This window comes from Neopsephotus bourkii, unplaced genomic scaffold (genome assembly GCF_033783945.1).
Source record: "Neopsephotus bourkii isolate Nb327-2 ecotype Australia unplaced genomic scaffold, CSIRO-AGI_Nbou_v1 NB_1508, whole genome shotgun sequence".
NCBI lineage: Eukaryota > Metazoa > Chordata > Aves > Psittaciformes > Psittacidae > Neopsephotus > Neopsephotus bourkii.
Genome location: NW_026901984.1, coordinates 6,244,258 through 6,265,109, shown reverse-complemented (window position 1 = coordinate 6,265,109; position 20,852 = coordinate 6,244,258). Strand labels below are relative to the sequence as shown.

Genomic DNA, 20,852 nt, shown 5'->3' with positions numbered 1-20,852 from the left:
TGTATATTCATAGCCTCTGCACCTATGTGTGTGCATTCACTGCATAGATAAAGTAAGAACTACAAAATTCCTTGTTAACTCAGAGAACTAATTTATTCAGTTTCTCTATTTTAAATTGAGTTGGATAAATACTCATCTGCCCTATGTATGTTCTGTGGCCTGTAGGAGATTTCATAGTAATTCCAGTGTCACTGGGTTTGGCTTTAGAGTGTATCTGTCAGACTTCAGCTCAACTAATCCGTCTGAGATGAAGGCATGAGATTTTGGTATTATTAATGCCTCATTTCACCTAGTTAATGATCTTTTTAAGTCTTCCATCTTCTTTGTTATTTACTTGTAATGCCAGATAAAAATCTTATTTAAGTGAAGTATTATGAAACAGTAGAAATCTTTATTTCATTTTAATACAATCAGGATAAATTAATCCAGTAAAGAGTCTGATGTTAAACAAGGGCATTTCTTAGCAGCATTGCACATGTAAAATTAGGGTAGGTTCTTTGAGCACTCAGATCTTAACAAGCAGATGTGTTCTTTTTCTCCATATGTTATAATAAAATGAGAATTTGCTCTGCAAGTATTGACACACTAACTAAGCAGCCTCGGCAAACATGCCATTGTATTCCTTACACAATATCAGCTGTGGCTATTATTTAACTTAAAATAAATGTGTGCATTAAATTGCTGTTAAGCACATACATATATATAAACAGATCCAGTTTTTCTCAAAAGTAATATATTTTTGGCTTTCTTGTTTAGTGATGCCTAGACAAAGGAATGCTGCATCTTCAAAACAACATCTGTCAAACCAATTTTCATCAGATTAAGTATATCCTCAAAGCAACCGTAACTGTTTACAAAATACTGGAAATGTAGGTTGTGCTTTGCATAAAGCACCAATAGAATTTAAAGCACTTGAAGTGTTTTACAAATGTAGTGATGCTAGCCTGTGCATATTCTCCTTTTTTTTTTTTTCCTGTTTTCAGTAGGTTCTTCAGGAAGATAATGAGTGATGTTGCAACACTGCTATGCCAGTAGATGTTCCAGAGTGCAATTGCAGAGTTATGATACTGGAAGCTAATGTGGGTCTGCAAAAGCCAGTGGTTTGAGAGGCTGACAGTAGAAGTTAAATTTATTGGGAAGAAGTTCATCTGTAGAAAGATTTCTCTCGTTAAGGGTGAAATTAAAGTGTGAATCAGTGACTGATTATCTCAGGCCTTTCTCTGATCCGGTGAATTCCTCCTCATTAGTATAGATATGTGACTCTGTATGCTCTGGTCTGATTCTGGTTCTATAGATCATTGAAGATAATTGGTAATATTAAATTTTTGAAGATATTTTCTGGGACAGTGTAATCTGATTGGGGGGGGGGGAAGCCACTGTTTTTTTATATAAAACATAAATAAAGACACACTTAATCATTCACATTTCTATCAGCTTTCTTTTTTTTCCCTTGCTAGGGAATAATTAGTGCATGAAAATGAGCTTCCTAATAGGCTGATATGTATTCCATAAGAACGAAGCATTTTGCCTTTGTAATCATCTGAGAGGTGAAGTCTCATTACAGTGTGTGCCTGCAGCTGAGTGTGGGAACTGAAGTCAGCCAGAAATGAATGATGGGATTTATGTGAAACATTTTTGTGGATGGAGGGTAGGGGTGCTTGAGCTAGCAGCCAAGTCAACATTACCATTAGTTCTTACGTTTCGGAAATCTAGCATAAAGCAAGAAAAGTCTAGTCAAATATCCAAGACAAATAAGGGTGAAAGTCAAGGACCAATCTGTTGCAGCTGCATCTGGATATAGATACATTTTTGCAGCTCTGGTTTCCCATTACCTACCTGTCTGTGAATTGCCCCTCTGCTTCCTCAAAATGTTCCACTTGATCCTTAGGCCACTTAGTGTGAGGTGTTTTGATGCCCACTACACACTCGTCAGATGGTGCTAGTTAGCGTCCTGTTCCCAAGACAGTGACTAAAGACAGGCATAGAACCAATTGCATATAAAAAATGCTAAGTATGTTATTCCATGAAAGACTTCAAGAAAAATGTTTCACATCTGAACATACAGCTTTTATCGGGAAATTGATATTGCTGATTTGATAGCTAGTTCTTCAGCACTACCTGGAATATATTCCTCGGGTTGGATTTTAGCTTAACTGAGTCTGAAAATGATCTTTATAGAATATTCAGCCTAATTCCTTAGACAAAAGAACATACTACCAAGTAAAAGGAAGTACAGAAGTGTACCATATATTGTAACTGTATCCAGCTCTGTTGTGTACACGGGGAACTTCGTACTTTAAGGTTTGGGTCCTTTGAATATTAATAGCATGACATTTCAAAGAGGAGACCAGGGTTTCTGAGAAGATGTATGCATTTTGCAGCAGGGAAAGCTGTTTTTGAAACAACCATTATGCAAGAGGTTCCTTCCAATTGTCATTTGAGGCCAAAACCAGGGAGCATTTAACTTGGTTTTAAAGCAAGAAGTATGAAACACACTGCAGATAACAGTGTGGTGATGGGCAGACAAGCCGTAGCACGTTCAGCAAATACAGGCTCTCTGGGAAATGTTGATTTGAATTTCATGCATCATTTGAGCATAGTGAACACTGAAAGGTCGTGGTAAGAATATAAGAAAAAAATCCATCTGATTTGAATTTCACACTATCCAATATTGTTGTTAATGCACTGTCAAAGAAATAACTGTTTCTGTGAGTGTGACTAAAGCCAGATTCCATGCAGAAAGTAGCTGAAGAATAACTTGCCACACTTTTTTTTTCCCCATTTACTGTTCATTTCCTTTATGATGTCATGGTGTTAGTTTATGAATGGTACCTTGCGCCACTGCAGTACATCTGTGTTTCCCCAGTCAGTTATTTCTCTGAGTTTGTTACTCAGCATCCAGGAAATCTCATGCAGATGGTAACGTACTAATTAGCTTAGTACAGTTTGGATAAAATGAAAGTGTTTTGCTATTGATCTTCGCTTGTTATTAGTTTATACTAACAGAAAATTGGATTGATGATGTCTAATATAGCTATCAAAATATTATTTCTTTTAACAGGAAATGTTACTGGTGCTCTTTAATGGAGGTATTTCAGAGCAGAACGTCCTTTTCTCCCTCCTCCTCTTCTGTCTTTCTGACATTAAAAATCTCTAGAAGGGATGATGAGTTTTTTAAAGTAACTAGCGTGTTCAGAAACTGTGTAGCAATACTGTGACTTAAACAGGGCTCAGGCAATATTTATTAGACCATTATATCAAGTTCTAATACTGTGCTGCTTGTTACCTTAACATCACATAACATTATATTAATAAATCTTTACAGGCTGTGTAGTTGTAAAGTGCATCATAATAATCAGTATCATTCCTCTAATAAATAATTTGATTTGTGTTTGCTTTGTGTTGTTCCAGCCTGATCAGCTATAACATCACTGGGCAGGGACCCTTCTGATGGTGCAAGTTAATGAGCCACCTGCTTAGAGTCCTCAGTTATGGACATGCTCAAAGGGAGGCACAACATCTCTGCACTCTGCTTCCCTTTGCAATGCCTCAGGTTATATGGTTTTCTTAAAGAAGTATTACCTCTGTTGCAGAGATTTCTGGAGTTCCTGGTCTTGATCCTTCTGCAGATTCCATGCACATGTATGGATTTTCTTGCCAGGGAGACCACTGCAGTTGCTGAGTATTTATAATTTAGACACTGAAAATGCCCACCCCCAGGGCTGGACTGCTAGACTTGGATTCTCCTTGGCCTTCATGTAGTTTTGGTCAGCTCAGTAGGTTGGTGGCCCAGGGATACTGATTGAATCTGCTAATCATAGAATCATAGAATAGTTAGGGTTGGAAAGGACCTTAAGATCATCTAGGGCCATCTTCCCTGCCATGGACAGGGACACCTTACACTAAACCGTGATGCCCACGGCTCTGTCCAACTTGGCCTTGAACACTGCCAGGGATGGAGCATTGACAGCTTCCTGGGCAACCTATTCCAGTGCCTCACCACCCTAACAGGAAAGAATTTCTTCCTTATATCCAATCTAAACTTCCCCTATTTAGGTTTTAACCCATTACCCCTTGTCCTGTCACTACAGTCCCTAGTGAAGAGTCCCTCCCCAGCATCCTTGCAGGCCCCCTTCAGATACTGGAAGGCTGCTATGAGGTCTCCACGCAGCCTTCTCTTCTCCAGGTTGAACAGACCCAACTTTCTCAGCCTGTCTTCATACGGGAGGTGCTCCAGTCCCCTGGTCATCCTTGTGGCCCTCCTCTGGGCTTGTTCCAACAGATCCATGTCCTTTTTATGTTGAGGGCACCAGAACTGCACACAATACTCCAGGTGAGGTCTAACAAGAGCAGAGTAGAGGGGCAGGATCACCTCCTTCGACCTGCTGGTCACGCTCCTTTTGATGAAGCCCAGGATACGGTTGGCTTTCTGGGCTGCAAGCGCACACTGAAGCCAGCTCATATTCATTTTCTCATGGACCAACACCCCCAAGTCCTTCTCCTCAGGGCTGCTCTGAATCTCTTCTCTGCCCAGCCTGTAGCTGTGTCTGGGATTGCTCTGACCCAGGTGTAGGACCTTGCACTTGGCATGGTTAAACTTCATGAGGTTGGCATCAGCTCACCTCACAAGCGTGTCAAGGTCCCTCTGGATGGCATTCCTTCCCTCCAGCGTATCAACCGAACCACACAGCTTGGTGTCATTGGCAAACTTGCTGAGGGCGCACTCAATCCCACTGTCCATGTGAGCGACGAAGATGTTGAACAAGACCAGTCCCAACACCAATCCCTGAGGGACACCACTCGTTACTGGTCTCCAATTGGACACTGAGCCGTTGACCACAGCACTTTGTGTGCGGCCATCCAGCCAGTCCTTTGTCCACCAAGTGGTCCACCTATCAAATTGATATCTCTCCAATTTAAAGACAAGGATGTCATGTGGGACAGTGTCGAACGCTTTACACAAGTCCAGGTAGATGACATCAACTGCTCTACCCCTGTCCATCAGTTCTGTAGCCCCATCACAGGCCACCAAATTGGTCAGGCAGGATTTCCCCTTAGTGAAGCCATGCTGGCTGTCACCAAGCACCTTGTTGTTTTTCATGTGCCTTAGCATGCCTTCCAGGAGAATCTGCTCCAAGATTTTGCCAGGCACGGAGGTGAGACTGACTGGTCTGTAATTCCCTGGGTTATCCATTTTCCCCTTCTTGAAAATGGGAGTGTCTGTTCTTACTGGCATGGATGAAGGTCTACAAATGAAAAAGCAGGGTGGGCTTTACTTTATGGTTTTTGGTGTTTGTTTTGTTGTAGGCTTGATTTTCCTATGTAATAGAGTAGATAAATACCCGCTTGAAAAATCTCTGATACTGGGTGTTGGTTTTATTCTGAGACTCAGAATCTTAATCCATTTGATTGACAGATATAAACTTGAATTTTTGTTTACTCTCCTATCACAGCAGTAAGTTTAGTCCAAGTACAGTTTTCAATGTTGCAATACAAACACACTGAGCCTAAAGTACTGCTGGCAGCTTATCGATAAAATTTGAGGATTAAGAAACCAATGCAAACAAACAAAGACTCTCAGCTTTAAGTAAGGAACATAGTGTTGCTGGACTAGCTTTTAGCTGCTGTCAATTAATGTGAAGCAATAGCAGCCAAAAACGATAGGTCTGTTCTTGCTGCATTAAGAACTATTAAGGCAGTGGTCATTTGAAGGGGAAATTTGTCTATTTGAAACATTCATTAATTGTCAAAAATGACACTTTTTCTTTCCATTGTATATGTGATGTATTTGTCATTTTCACCTTCTATATAATTTATACAAATAATCCCTCTTATTTTTTTTTAGCCCACCTAAGCCAACGGTGTTCATCTCTGGTGTCATTGCTAGGGTAAGATTATCATTAAATATCTTTAAAGGAGAGAAAACTTACTGTAGGCTTTCCAGAATTATTGTTGATGAGGGCAGAATTAATATTTTGCATCCCCCTTCCTCTTTTATCAGAAGAGGTTTTATGTTTTGTTTGTTTGTAAGTCCCTTTGAGCATTCTTTTTGCTTTTGCGTGAAATTGAAATTATTTATTGAAATGACTTCCATTGTTCTGTTCTGAATTTTAACACTTTAAGTTTATTGGATCTTCTTTTCATACTGAAGCTAGTCATTACTGTATTCATTTCCCGTGAAAGCAATTGCATGTTAAGTCATCTGCTATAGCCTGATCTGTGATGCGGAGTAACAGTCCTGCCTGTAAGGATATGTGCTTGAAGATACATGTTTCAGCTGCCATTTGTGCCTTGAGGTACATGGGATTCAAGATGTTATTCCCTGGTTTTCCAGGACCTGGAAATACATGAGCTAAATAATTAGCATTAACTAGCCATTAATTTCGTGATCAGTAATTTACGCCTTGTGTGTTGTGACGGGTTTCATCATGGCTTTATATGATGGTCACCTTTATAATGATAACCGTACATCACTGAGGTGTACAGTATGGTTTACTGTAACATGCTGTGGTTGCATCAGATCACATAAGTGGAAAGAGCAAGCTGATGCCATTTTCCCTAGCCCATAGAGGTAGTAGACAGCAAGTGCTGTTTTTCCTGGACCTCTGTCTGCACCAAGGTGGATACCTATTTAGGCATTTACATGCCTAATTACTTGTAACTAATTGTTGCCTTAATGTTTAGTAACTTTGATAACACTTTAACAGTTGTAGGGTAGTGGTATCTTTTTTATGAGTGACTCACGAAATGTCACACATAAAAAACACAGGCTGCCAGTTTAGTGGGCATGCAAAAGATTCAAAATGGGAGGGAAATACTCTCTTAATTTTGTAACTCAGCTCTTCTTCAGATAATCAATTACCTAACAGAGTACTGTATTTATCCTTAGTGTGCTGTCAGCTACAAGTTAGTGTATTAACCTATGAAAAGCAAAATTGTTCTATAATTTCCTGAGTCTTAATAGCTCCCAAACATGTATAGAAATTTCTTCTCTAGGTAATAAAATAGAGTAACGTGCAACATTGTTCTCTGTCTGCTTTTCACATTTCTAAAAACCGGAAAGTACACTTTTAAGATTTAATTTTTTCCCGGTGTATTCTTTGAACAGGGTGATAAGGACTTCCCTCCAGCAGCGGCTCAGGTGGCTCATCAGAAACCACATCCTTCTGTGGAAAAGCTTCCTCCCCCACAGCATGTCAAACAGCACATCCACCAGCCTCGCAAGTGAGCTCTCCATCGGAATCCCAGCCAACTTGACAAGAGTGAAGAAGTTTTCAAGAGAAGATGAAAACCCTTTAGATTCAGACTGTCAAATCAGTTAAATTGACCTCTAAAATAATATGCTGTTTCTTTTACTTCAATTCTCAAGGGTTAATAAAAATGAAGACATTGTTTATTTGTTATCCCGGATGGAAAATTCTCTATTAAGTGTGTGCTGATTAGGGATGGGTTTTTTATAAGATTTTTCTTATTGCCAAGATAGAACTTTAGTATGAACAATAAGATTAATGAGCTTAAAACTTGTACTTTTAGGTGTGGCATCACAGTAGCAGATAGTTAATGCAGCTTTTATGTTAAGCCGGTAAGGAAGAATATCCCTTTTGTACTGGTGTCTTTAATACCTGGAGGGAGTCTGTGTATGTTAAGACAGAAACTGGTGGTTGTCCTGCTTATGTATAGCCCTTGCAGTCTTCAGTATCCTACAGCATTGTACCCCAGTGGCTATGCCCTCTGATTCCAGCTAGTGAGTTGGTAGAAGGGCCCCAACACATTCATGAGTCATCAGAAATCCAACTGAATCTTCCTTACATCCCCTTGCACTCGCACAGCCCTGCTGAGGTTCTTCCATTTGGAGGTGAGTGGGTGTGGAGAGGGGTGAGACATCAGTTACAAGAACACTGCTGCTGTAGGTAACTGATACGTGATCTCGTGGGTCTCATTGAGGGCTGCATTTTTATGAGGTAATGATTATTAATGATAAATAACAAGCTGAAGGAGCTCAGGACCCCTCCAGAACTGAACTTAAACTGGTGGAAAATCTCTGTTCTTTTTTGACTTACAGTTTGAGATCACTTTTTTGTGATCAAGAGATACCATTAGTAAATGTGTTGTATTTTATGACCCAACCTCTGTTGTTCATCGTGGTATTTTTAAGAACAGGAGTGATAAGAGGGAATAAAAGTTACTTTTCAAATAGAGTGATCAGATTAGTTTGGGCCACATAATTAAATCTTTTGGTTACAAAGTTCAAAATCACTTAGTTCTGTTGTTTTCCTTCTGCAGCTCATCTCTGTAAAATCCAGGAAAATAATTTTTTAAACATTTTATCTACTTTTTTTAAAGCGTTCTTTTGGTTTTAACTGACTATAAATACAATAGAGCCTTTAGTACCCTCTAGGTCTCTGAAATTTCTCGTAATTTAAAACAAGTGTGTACCAGAGAGTGCTGCAAACATTCATCTGGCAAATCAATGAAAATTTGGGGTCACCTTGGCCTTTACCAGTTTGTTTATGCTTAAAATCAAATAGTACAGAAAACTAGTGAGGAGAGATTTAAAAACATCATTTTTATAACATTTCTTCACGTTAAATAATTACTCCCTGAGCAGCTATTTTAAAACAACAACAATCATATGAAATGTGGCCCATTTCACAAGTGGAATAACTCACTTCATGTGAGCGAGAGGGACTTGGCATTTCCATCTCTTCCTAGCCTTAAAATGAAAATGATGTTTTGCAAAGTATATGCATGGATATATTTGTGCTACACCTAAGGAAGTATGTACAAGCTGTATGTACAGTCCTTATTACCAGTTTAATTAGATAACTGTACTTGCCTTAAGGAATGAGTGTTGTTCATAAGAATTATTCTGTATTAGAATATGCATCATTTTAAAAACACGCTTTCTGTTTCTGATGATGGTACGTCTGAGGCCTTATTTGTAGCTGCTCATGAGTGTGTAAGTGATTCACACATGAGTAACTCATTCATAAGGGTAGCATTGTTGAGACTTTTGGAATATCTGCATGGGGTAATTTGCTGGCAGAAATGTTTGCAGGTTCAGGACTGAAAGTAGTGACATCTCTATGGTGCAGCCAGTAGCTGCCAGCATGCTGCACCAGCAATGAAGCAGGTCATTGCAGTTGCTTCGTACTGGTAGCTGCTGGCTTGAGAATGAGCTGAATGCGATTCAGCTCTCCTAGTCCTGTGCCTACATCTGAGGTAGTGTCTAGACTCCAGCTGTAGTCAATGGTGATGTAGTCAAGAGAGTCAGTAGAGTTTAGGTATGGCATCTTGAACCAAATGGAAGTGTCTTTGAAGATGAGGTGGATCATTCTTGACTCTGTTGACTGCAGTGGAAAACTAAACATACCTCAGTGTAAAAGCTCACACTTAGATGTGGCTGGGTACCTCTACTCTGTGTCTACCAATAGCTGGTAGAAATGCTTCTGAAAACAACACTACTTTTCCATTCTAATACTAAAGTTATGAATGTGGATGCCTTTGGATTACAAACTACTGCTTCTGAATGTTAATACAATATATACACCATGTATAGAGAATACTCAAATTTTGTCTTTGGTTACTTAAAGGGGTATGTAAGTTTGTACAATATAGTATGGCTTTCAAGAGAGCTTTAGTGGCTTTTAGAGTGCAGGAATTCCAATATGGTTAGACAATGTCTCTGTATGAAAGCATATTATACATTGTTGGAGGTATCCGTGTTTATAGATAGGTGTCCTTACCAAAGCATTACCTTTCCCAAAATAAAGAATTATAACTGGTTGTCTCGATTGCCTTCTGATGGTTACTGGTACTTTTAAAATGTTAATATACAAGCACAGGAGATGTTCAGATGTTACCTTGAAATGATTGCAAAAGAAATTTTCTGTAATTGTCAATGTGGCAATAATAAAGCATGAAGTTGTACATTGGGCTTCTTTTTTCTGTAAGTACAATGTAAAGCAGCAGGATGTAGTTTTGTGGGGTTTATGAGATTTTATTACAGAATGCTCCATGACTAATCAACATTTTATAGATAGTGAAATTTATTAGGAAGTTTTATGACACAGTGGATGAGCTGTTTGGATATTCCAGTCTCATTTAAAATAAAAACTAGATGCTACCAGCTAGAATGGGGATTGCTGTTTTCCACTGTGAAATTGGAGATCCTCACTTATCTTTGTGAAGCTGTTGAATCTAAGCCTGGTAATAAATCAGTCTGATAAAGGAAATGAAATTTAATGTTTTCCATTGCTTTTCAAGTTGTAATATTCTTTCAGAAAAAAAAAGTATTGTAATCAGAAGAGGTGGCGAGCTTCTTATAAAACTGCAATTAACATCACATAGTGCATGCCATAAATGATTCACAAAAGAGTTTGAAGAAATAGCTGCAGTGCTTCTGGAAGCCTTCTGATACTTTGGGTATCCTGTATTTAGTAAATATGTAGTGTGTATATAACAGAGCAGACATATGTGATACACTGCAGATATGATAGTTTCACTGCCCTGGGACTATTGCAGTGTTACATCTTTAGATGCTGCATTCACATAATCATAGTCATTTAGGCTGGAAAAGACCTTTACGATCAAGTGCAACCCTAAACCTAACACTGCTAAGTCCATCCCTAAATCACATCTCCACATCTTTTAAATACCTTTAAGTCACCTTCGGGTGACTCCACCACTTCCCTTGACAGCCTGTTTCAGTGCTTGACAGCACTTTCCATGGAAAATTTTTTTCCTCATATCCAGTCTAAATCTCCCCTGGTGCAACTTTAGTCCCTTTCTCCCTGTTCTATCATTTGTCACTTGGGAGAAGAGACCAACACCCACCTCACTACAACCTCCTTTCACACAGTTGTAGAGAGAGGTAAGGTCCCGCCTGAGCTTCCTTTTTGTACAACATCATTAAAAACAAAAATCTCATTTCATTAAAATTAGGGGAAAATACACGTGTGTGATGTCTGGCATGCTGTTGAGTTTTTCATAATTATCCCAAGCTTCGTGGCCAGCAGTATTGCAAATGTTAGTGATTAGTAATTATTTCCTTCTAGTTTCAATAGTATGGCTTTTGTCGTCAAATGTCCTGAAACATGAGCCTTGCACTTTTATTTGTGGTAATATGACCATCACATGCTCCTTGCTGTTTAACAAATTGTTCAGAGCAGTCTGTTTCATACAAAGGTGAAGGGGATGGACTGGATGTACGTTTTGTCCCTTTGAAATGACTTTATTCTGAGTACTTATCTTCATGGAGGAAGGAGAAGTGGGGTTTATAAGCTACTTCTCGTGTACCCTTCAGATTTGAGTATATCAAGTTAAAATTAGATTTAAGTCTTGGCCAATGGCTTCAGTTATAGGATTAAGATACTTTAATTACATTTTAGGAAATGTGGGAATGTCAGTAAGTGTACAGTTAATTTTACAGGGGGGAGGTATTGCTGGTCAGGTGCTGCAATGACGTATAGAGTTAAGAAGTCTAATCTCTGTTTTAATTGATCACTTTTTTCCACACAAACCTCCTTCCTCACAAGACAAAGACATTTAAATATAACTTGTTCCAGCTACCATTATCTACCCTGTCAGTAAAAGACGAATGCAGACCATAGTGACTGGAAGAGCCTCGATGAGGAGAAACTGAGTCAAGTCTACAGTGGTAAATCTTAATCAGATTTCTTCAACAGATGGGTAATATAACCCTGCCCTCTAGCTGTAGCCTTTGGTAAGTGCGGTGCATGATTGTATTACATAGTTTACATAAGACATCATGGTATATTAATAATTGGTAATTACCAAGTGATGGTGTATTAATAATTGGTAATTACCAAGTACCTGATTTGCTTTCCTAAAGAATTCTTCCTTTTATCGGAATTTCTGTGTCGCACTGCTGGCGCACACACACTTGTCTTAGGAAGGTGGAGGTTTGTGTTTTGCTTGTTGCTGTGCTCTTGGGTCTCCTTCAAGAATGTGCATTTATTGTTTTTCCTTTTTTTGAGAAAAAAAGACTGCATGCAGTGTAATACTGCTTTTTGAGTCTTCTCATAAAATGGTAGCACTAGTATGTAGACAGGGAAGCCCTCTGGAATGGGCTGTATTTTACAAAGCTCTCCATGAACAAAGAAGTCAATTCTGTTGCAGAAACTGCTTCCCTTCCCTTCAGGATCCTGATCTGAGGCGAGAAAAAGAATACAATGGCTTTTTGTGAGAAAGTAATTCATTACTGCTCGGGGCTGACAGGCATGCATGGATGCTGATGGCTTTTTGCAAAGCACACTCCCAACGCTGCCAGGGACAAAACTGAAACACGGCCACTAAAGCCATTGCAAGTGTGGATCTCGCAAGCGACCTTGAAAGAAGCCCTGTAATATAATCTCTGTGGCCCAGCTTGTGTTGGAGCTATTTTTAGAAACCTGGAGAGGCTGGCATTCTGTAGGTCACTCCTGGCTTTAGCGAAAGAAAGGCATTTGTAATCCACAGTGATTTTAAGGATTATAAAAACTGTTTAGCTGTTAACGAGCTGTGAGCTCTCTGTAGCCAACAGTAAGGACATGTGTGCTACCCTTGGTGTATTCTCACATTGTTGGGACTAATGCTTGTTCAGCAAAGTGTTGTTTGTCGTTCTTTCTAGCTGACAAATATGCAGTGCATTATGAAGGTATGTGAAATAACTTCTTAGAAGCTGTTTTTGATGGGCTGTCTCAGGTGTCAATGGGTATCTAATAGCACCTTAAGGATAATCACTTTCTTACATAGGGAGGAGCAAGTGCACTGGAGAGCACAGCAACTAACCTGGCTTCCCTCTTAAATCAACATCTCTTGAAATACAGAGCAGCAGATTTAGTTTAAATGAAAAGCAAAAGTTAGCTAGTAATCTATGCAAGCTGCCAGCAACTTGAAATAACTAGAACCTCACCATGTTTCAGACATGACTGGAACCACAGGTGCATTCAATTCCACTCTGAGTAAAGTTGCACCAGAGTGCCACTGTTTGGGCCGGAAGGGAGACATCAGTTTTCTCCCTGTTTTACACTTCCTTGTGAGCCTACTGTATTTATCTGATCACTTTGCTTAGTGTTTAAAAAACACCTTTGTTTCTAAAGTCATGTACACCTAATCCTAGGCTCCATTTCATTTTTTAAAGTGATTGATGTATCACTCTGCAGTAAGTTAACCTTCGCTTATGTTCTGCTGACCTCACGGTTTATTTCTTTAAAAAGCTGTTCTAATCCATGATTGTTTCTGTGCATTCAGAGCAGGTTTTCACAAACAGGAGCCATGGACAAGGAGCAATGGGTCCAGACGGAATGCACCCACGGGTGCTGAGGGAGCTGGCAGAGGTCATTGCTCGGCCACTCTCCATCATCTTTGGTAAGTCGTGGGAAACAGGAGAGGTGCCTGAGGATTGGAGGATGGCAAATGTCACACCAGTCTATAAGAAGGGCAAGAAGGAGGACCCGGGTAATTATAGACCGGTCAGCCTTACCTCCGTCCCTGGAAAGGTGATGGAACAACTTATTCTTGACACCATCTCTAGACATATCAAGGATGAGGGGGTCATTAAGAGCAGCCAACGTGGTTTTACCAAGGGGAAGTCATGTTTGACCAACCTTATAGCCTTCTATGAGGAAGTAACTAGGTGAATGGATGATGGTAGAGCGGTAGATGTGGTTTTTCTTGACATCAGTAAGGCATTTGATACTGTCTCCCACAGCATCCTCATAGATAAGCTAAGGAAGTCTGGGCTTGACGATCAGGTAGTGAGGTGGATCAAGAAGTGGTTGAAAGGAAGAAGGCAGAGAGTTGTGATCGATGGTGCAGAATCTAGCTGGAGGTCTGTGACTAGTGGAGTCCCTCTGGGGGCGGTGCTGGGACCAGTGCTGGATAATATTTTCATCAACGACCTGGATGAGGGAACCGAGTGTATTCTCAGCAAGTTCACTGATGACACTAAACTGGGAGGAATGGCTGACACACCAGAAGGCTGTGCTGCCATCCAGCGAGACCTGGACAGGCTGGAGAGTTGGGCGGAGAGAAGTTTGATGAAATTCAACAAGGGCAAGTGTAGAGTCTTGCATATGGGGAAGAACAACCCCATGTACCAGTACAGGTTGGGGACTGACCTGCTGGAAAGTAGCGAAGGGAAAGGGAGCTGGGGGTCCTGGTGGATAGGAGGATGACCATGAGCCAGCGATGTGCCCTTGTGGCCAAGAAGGCAAATGGCATCCTGGGGTGCATTAGAAAGGGTGTGGTTAGTAGGTCAAGAGAGGTTCTCCTCCCCCTCTATTCTGCCTTGGTTAGGCCGCATCTGGAATATTGCATCCAGTTCTGGGCCCCTCAGTTCAAGAAGGCCAGGGAACTGCTTGAAAGAGTCCAGCGCAGAGCCACAAAGATGATTAAGGGAGTGGAGCATCTCCCTTATGAGGAAAGACTGAGGGAGCTGGGTCTCTGTAGTTTGAAGAAGAGGAGACTGAGGGGTGACCTCATCAATGTTTACAAATATGTAAAGGGTGAGTGTCAGGATGATGGAGCTAGGTCTTTTTCAGTGATGTCCAGTGATAGGACAAGGGGCAGTGGGTGTAAACTGAAGCATAGGAGCTTCCATGTGAACAGCAGGAAAAATTTTTTTACTGTGAGAGTGACAGAGCACTGGAACAGGTTGCCCAGGAGGGTTGTAAAGTCTCCTATGTTGGAGATATTCAAGGCCCACCTGGACAAGTTCCTATGTGATGTACTCTAGGTTAAGCTGCTCTTGCAGGGGGGTTGGACTAGATGATCTTTTGAGGTCCCTTCCAACCCTTGGGATTCTGGGATTCTGTGATACGGACCCTTTTTCACCTGCCTCTGATGTCCTGGTGTGTGTTACTGAGGTATCACAGAAACGTGGGCTGAGTGGAGCTCTGGTTCTCAGCTCCAAGCTGCTGCTCCAAGCAGGTCTGTCCCCAGTGGCAGGGTGGGTAGGATGGGTAACAACGTGATGGGGAACGTTAAGGATGCTTAAGGTGTTGTAGCTTTGCTTCTTGGAAGACTAGCAGACTGGGGCATGTGCTGGTGAAGTGTTGTGCACTTCATTTTATTTTTTGATGTATTTAAATCTGCAGTGAACAGGAGCTGTGACTAAAGCAGTAAACCCTCAAGTATTAAAACTAGAATAGTATGTGGATCAGCAGGGAATTGGATTCAGTTGTGCTCTATGAAGCTGTTGTTAAAAGATGATGAGAGAAAAGAAACTGAGCATTTCAGAACTGGATACTGACCATTTCTGATGCTGTTCAGTGACCTCAATTTCCACTGCTTAATTGTATACTGAAAGTACAATTCATTGATTTGTAAATTTATACATCCTTGAATCTTTTTGCATGGGAGAGACCTTCAGATGAGGCAAATCTTCAAATTAAATGTATTTTGACAAACCCCGGTTCTTTTAACCTACAAAGCTCAGCATAAAGGAATATATATTATCTCTTCTTGCTGCAAAAGCCAGCACTGGGTGTATGCTTACGCAGAATGTGGAACTGAGACATAGTCTAGTCGAACTGAGACCTAATTAATATTCTAGTATGCATGTGCCTACAAAGAGAGAGAACAGTCAATTGTAGAAACTAAGATACAACATTTTATTCATCCCAGAAGCATTAAGCAACGTGAGATCGGATTCCTTGGAACACACAGTTTGGCTAAACACCTTTAACATCCTCTTTGCAGGCAGCTTTTCATGTGTAAAATCTTTTTGTGCTAATTCCTTACCTAATTCCTGCTCTCTGGATAAAAGATGATGAATATCAAATGCAAAAATTCTCTTTTAGGGCCTGATTTATCACCCAGAACATAATAAACATTAGCCTACTGCTGATGTGAGAATTTTGACAGCTGGAGGGGTCTGGAATGAAAGGCTGAAGCCTTAAATAAGCTTTTCAACTGAGCTTATTATGAGTCCATTTGTTAAACACACAGCCTTCCTTTTCACTGTGCCAAATAGCTCCTACAGCATACACACTGGAAACCTATACTTCATAGTATGAGAGCTCTACTTTGCATGCTAATTGCTGGTTCACCATTAGCCAATTGTTTCTAAGATAAATATTTATAGAAAGTATAGAGGGGGATCTGACTATTTATTATGATTCATAATATTCCTCTCTTTTAGCTTCATACGTTCACTCTGTTTATAAATGCAGGTTTTTTTCTGGCTGCCATTGTGCAAGGTATGCCTAACTCTCTGACGGTCAGTCCTTTGCAACAGGTATTCATTTGTTCAGTGGGAGCAGGTTCAAAGGCAGAATCTTCAAGGGCAGAAACTATAACTTGAACGTATAGAAAATGTTACCAATGGTATCTGAATAGATCTCTCCTGGGAGATTTAGGATTCCTACAGATGTAGGTTTCTTCAAGGCATGTTTTTGTACCATCCCATGCAGGCCACCTATCTTTCAAGGAGGATTTCTACTTTGTCTTTACAAGAGTCCTGTCACCTTCATTCCTTGGTATCACTGAAGTTAACTTCAGATTTATTTTGCAGGAGTGGAGTGTCAAACTAGATATTTTCCATGAGGTATGAACCTCCAAACATCTTTCTTCTCAAACGGCATAAGGCATATCAACCTGAAAAATGGTGGAGGAGACTTGCAGGCAGATCCTTTGCCTAATGTGAGTTGTTTCCTCTGCAGAAGAGTGTCAGTGCTACATGACTATGTCCCATCTCCAGTTCTGCAGTTTGGAGGCTACTAAGGCACTTATTAAAGGTTGGCTTATTTGCTGACTTATAAATGTGTTGTAAAGCCCTGGATACGGGGAGTGATATGTAATTTGTTGTGCAAAATATGACCCCAGCCTGTCATTGTGTAGGCCCTGTGATTTTGAAAACAGGGGACTGGAATTCAACAGAGCTCTTTGGAAGAAGGAGCATGTGTCTGTGGGGTGCTTCTTACTGGAACTGCAAGTTTAGAAGAAAAGATGGTATGAGTGAAAACCTGAGTTATTTTGAAATAGTAGTTATTTCAAACCTGAGTTATTTTGAAAACAATTGAACAAAATGCTTCAGAGTAAATTAGCTTACTAGGTAGGAAGAAGGAAAAAATCACTATTGTAACACACAGGTCTACATGTACATCCTTACGTATATGTGTTGCATAATTCAGTATTACCTGGTTTTAATAACTATGGGAATATATCCTAATTTTGCAGTTCCCGGTAATGAGTGTACAATCTGTTTCAACAGAAACAAACGTAAGCCCTACCACAGCCATTCTCTGAGGGATGATATAAACCCCATGTTAATTTACAAAAGCAGTCCTAGTGTTTCTGCTCTACAGTTTCTCCTTCACATAGTTATTGCTTGCCTATAATCAAACAAGCAGTAGTCATGATATCTGCTCAGCCTGGAGATACTTTTGAAATGATTTTAATAGCTAGAATCAAGCGGGAACTTCACTCTTGATTTATTGTCCTTTGTCTTCTGAAAATACAAATATTTCTGTGGCTGTTCGTAAGGAGCTGAGATTATAGAGTGAAAAGATTAAAGCACAGCACTTCAGGAAGAAGAGAGGTACCAATTACCCTGAAAAGCAATTCTAAATAGCATTTGTGACCTAGAACTGGTATTCTGAAAGGTCTCTAAATAAGGATGGCACCTTTGTATTCCTTATGGGCCACTGTATTTTGATAGCTTATAATAAGTACTCAAGTTAAAATGCTAGAGCTGATGTAAATGGAGAATATTACTTTGATAGCATTATAGTTTTAATGGGTAATACAAGCTACAAGCAACGAATATGAGCCCTGTGTAGTTTCAGCCATATTTGCTGGCATTAATAACAACACAGCTGAAGGCTTTTTGCTTTCCATCAACCGTGCAGCAAAAGCTCTGCAAGTGTGAAAGGAGAAGTGAACTTGGTTTTACTCTGCAAACTTGACAGAAATGCCTCTTAAAAGCAAATCTTCTATCTCAGTGCAGCTTGCTGACAGCATCTGCTGGAGTTAGTTGGTATGTCACAGCAATGTGATCAGTGCAGATTTGGGGGAGACATTTTCTGTCTTCACAGTCTTTCCCATCAGGAACAACAAGGGAGAAAAGAAAGAGAAGGAAAGATTCTGCAAAAAACACCAACTAAGGAGTAGGAGGAGGGACTTGTAAGCAAAACCGATTGGACTGCAGTCATTCAGAGGCAGCAGTGCAAAATATGTGGGCCTGTCCCATCTGCTGGCATCTCACTTCCCAGTGCTGGCACACTCAAGGACAGGCTGTCATGCCATGTTGTGGTTGACCACTGTACTGACCATAGTCTTTATTTTTATATTTAGTTCAGTAACTTCGTATAAATTAGATGAGAAAGGGTTGTGTTTCCTCCAGCCTGTGACAGGGTTTAGTCTCAGCTGCCTGTGGCATCCTGTCGTGGTTTAAGCCCAGTCGGCAACCCAGAACCATGCAGCCACTCTCTTACTGCCCCCTTACTCCCACCACTCCTGGAGGGATGGGGAAGAGAATCGAAAGAATGTAACTCCCATGGGGTGAGATAAGAGCAGTCCAGTAACTAAGGTATAACACAAACCACTGCTGCTACCACCAATAATAATAATGATAAGGGAAATAACAAGGGGAGAGAATACAATACCACCCGTCGAAACCCAGCCCGACCGAGCAGTGAACCAGCCCTTCCATGTAACTCTCAGTTACATCCTAGGCATGACGTGCTGTGGTATGGAATACCTCTTTGGTCAGTTTGGGTCAGGTGTCCTGTCTCTTCCTCCTGGCTTCCCCTCCTCCCTGGCAGAGCATGAGGCTCACAATGTCCTTGGTCAGACCAAACATTTGAGCACTAACTAAAACATCGGTGTTATCAGCGCTGTTCCCAGGCTGAAAGTCAAAAACACAGCACTGCACCAGCTACTAAGAAGGAGAAAAATGACTGCTACTGCTGAACCCAGGACACATCCCCACACACATCATGCTCACTCATGAATCTTGGTGCCTAGGAACTTTTTACAATCCCATCAAAACTTCTCCTGCCTCAGCTATGTTTCCAGTCAAGTTCAAAGGCACAAAGACAAGCTGATGCTTGAATACTGCATGGACTAATTAAAAAGCAGTCTTGCCCAGACTAAAACTGGTGACATATCTGCTATTTTTCTTATGCATTTATCGGTGTGTGCTCAGAGCATCTCATACACGTTTTGCAAACTTTATTGTCACATGTCTGGGTTTGATAACTGTGACATGGCTGGCATGCCTGCTCTGGCACAGGGGAGAGACCTTCAGGCCATGAGTGAATGAAATGCTGCTTTCTTCTGCTCTTCCCTGGCTATCTGGGGTCTGTGCAAACCCACAATTGTCTAAGAAGATTCATGTGCATACATGAACATGATTTTTAAATAACTGGTGGAGAATTACCACTTAAATTGGAACTTGGCTTTGTTTGACTTGCTGCCGCTGGGTTGATGCCACCACTTCTCCCTCCTCCCTTCTGCCCCAGGTTCATTTAAATTCCTTCTAAGTGTTGTTCCCTGATACGTCTTCTTAGCTGGCACAAGGCTTTATAAGTGCCCAGCTAATGGCAAATGGCAACACAGGGATTTAATGGCATTTAGACTGCATGGACCTGGCTTTCACTTTCATAACTTCATAAATCTGTTAAATAGCCCACTGTTAAATAGCAAAAGCTGTAACTCTTCAGAAAATTATGGCATAATGGTAGTGTAGGAGGCAAAGCTTTCTTAGTCTTGTATTTCTAGGCAAAGCTCTCAGTGTACTTTTTGCTATACAGCAAATACTCATTTACTGAAAGAAAGCACTTGGTGTGAAAAACAGGCCAAAGATACTATCAGTTTCCCATTACTCCAAGAGTTGTATTTACTTTGTTTTTTTCATGTTTTGAAGGTCTTTGAAGGATGACACCTTTAACAGTATGTTTTATACTGTGAGGAATGAACAAGCACTCTCGCGTGTCTTTGCCTTCTGAAGCTGCAGAGGTTCAGCCACCCTCTAGCCATGAGCAGCAGATGATCTATGTTATGGATGTGTCCAGCATCACCATCATTTGAGATCTGCAGACTTCCATCGGGATTGCCCCAGGCTTCTCTCTGACCCCTACTGTCCATGCCTCTACCATCTGTAAAGAACTTTACATGGTTTTCCAAAGCCAATAAATGACATGTGCTCTGTTTGCTTGATTGACATTGTTTCCATCATGTGGGATTTTTTTTCTATGGGGTTTCCCATTCATCATTTTCCCTCATTACCTGATAACCAAAAGCTGACCTTATGAGTTAACTTGGGATTTAGGAATATATTTCTGTCTGAATATGCTGGGGAGACTGATGCACAGAGCAAACAAACAAATCTGGCTGGAACCAGCCTTCCAGTCTATCCAGTATGTGTCAACACAGGAACCACTGTGGCCTTGATGCTTCTGGAGACTCGTGTTGTGATACTGGCTTTATTCTGTTTTCTTCCCTCAGTGTTTTCTTCAGCCATATTCCCCTGTGGTGGTTGTTTCCTTTCTCTCATCCAACCACACATTCTCTTTACTTTGGTCATATCCTAGCCAACTGGTGTACAGCAGTCAGCTCTTCACAAGGGCCTAATTTTGTTGCTTTTCCAATTTAACTAATTCTTGCCCTCAGGAAGTACCACTCAATCCTGACAAATATAGCACACATCCAATGTCCTGGGAGGATGGTCTTAGGAAGGAAAGAGACAGAGCTTGCCTACTATGTTTGAAGATTTTGCCTTCCATGTTTATAGATTTTCTACATGTTTTTACTTTCTGGGACAGGTAGACACATCCTGAAGCTGAGACCTTTTTTTAGTGACTAAAAATAGCTACAGTTATGGATGTGCTCCTAACAGTTGAAGA

General features: G+C 40.7%; 1 protein-coding gene and 1 long non-coding RNA gene across 2 annotated transcripts in view; both read left to right on the top strand.

The window, feature by feature from the left end:
- The window catches only part of DAP (death associated protein), a 49,955-nt gene extending 40,025 nt beyond the window's left edge, over window positions 1–9,930 (top strand). Inside the window, exons 3-4 of the mRNA XM_061369697.1 lie at window positions 5,846–5,888; window positions 7,109–9,930. Coding sequence (XP_061225681.1) covers window positions 5,846–5,888; window positions 7,109–7,228 — 163 coding nt within the window. The 3' untranslated portion in view covers window positions 7,229–9,930. The remainder of the gene's footprint in view (window positions 1–5,845; window positions 5,889–7,108) is intronic.
- Window positions 9,931–18,245: 8,315 nt separating this feature from the next.
- On the top strand, window positions 18,246–20,170 carry LOC133221034 (uncharacterized). Its single transcript, XR_009727870.1, has 2 exons — window positions 18,246–18,378; window positions 18,925–20,170. It is a non-coding gene; the product is annotated as an uncharacterized LOC133221034 (long non-coding RNA).
- Window positions 20,171–20,852: the final 682 nt, after the last annotated feature.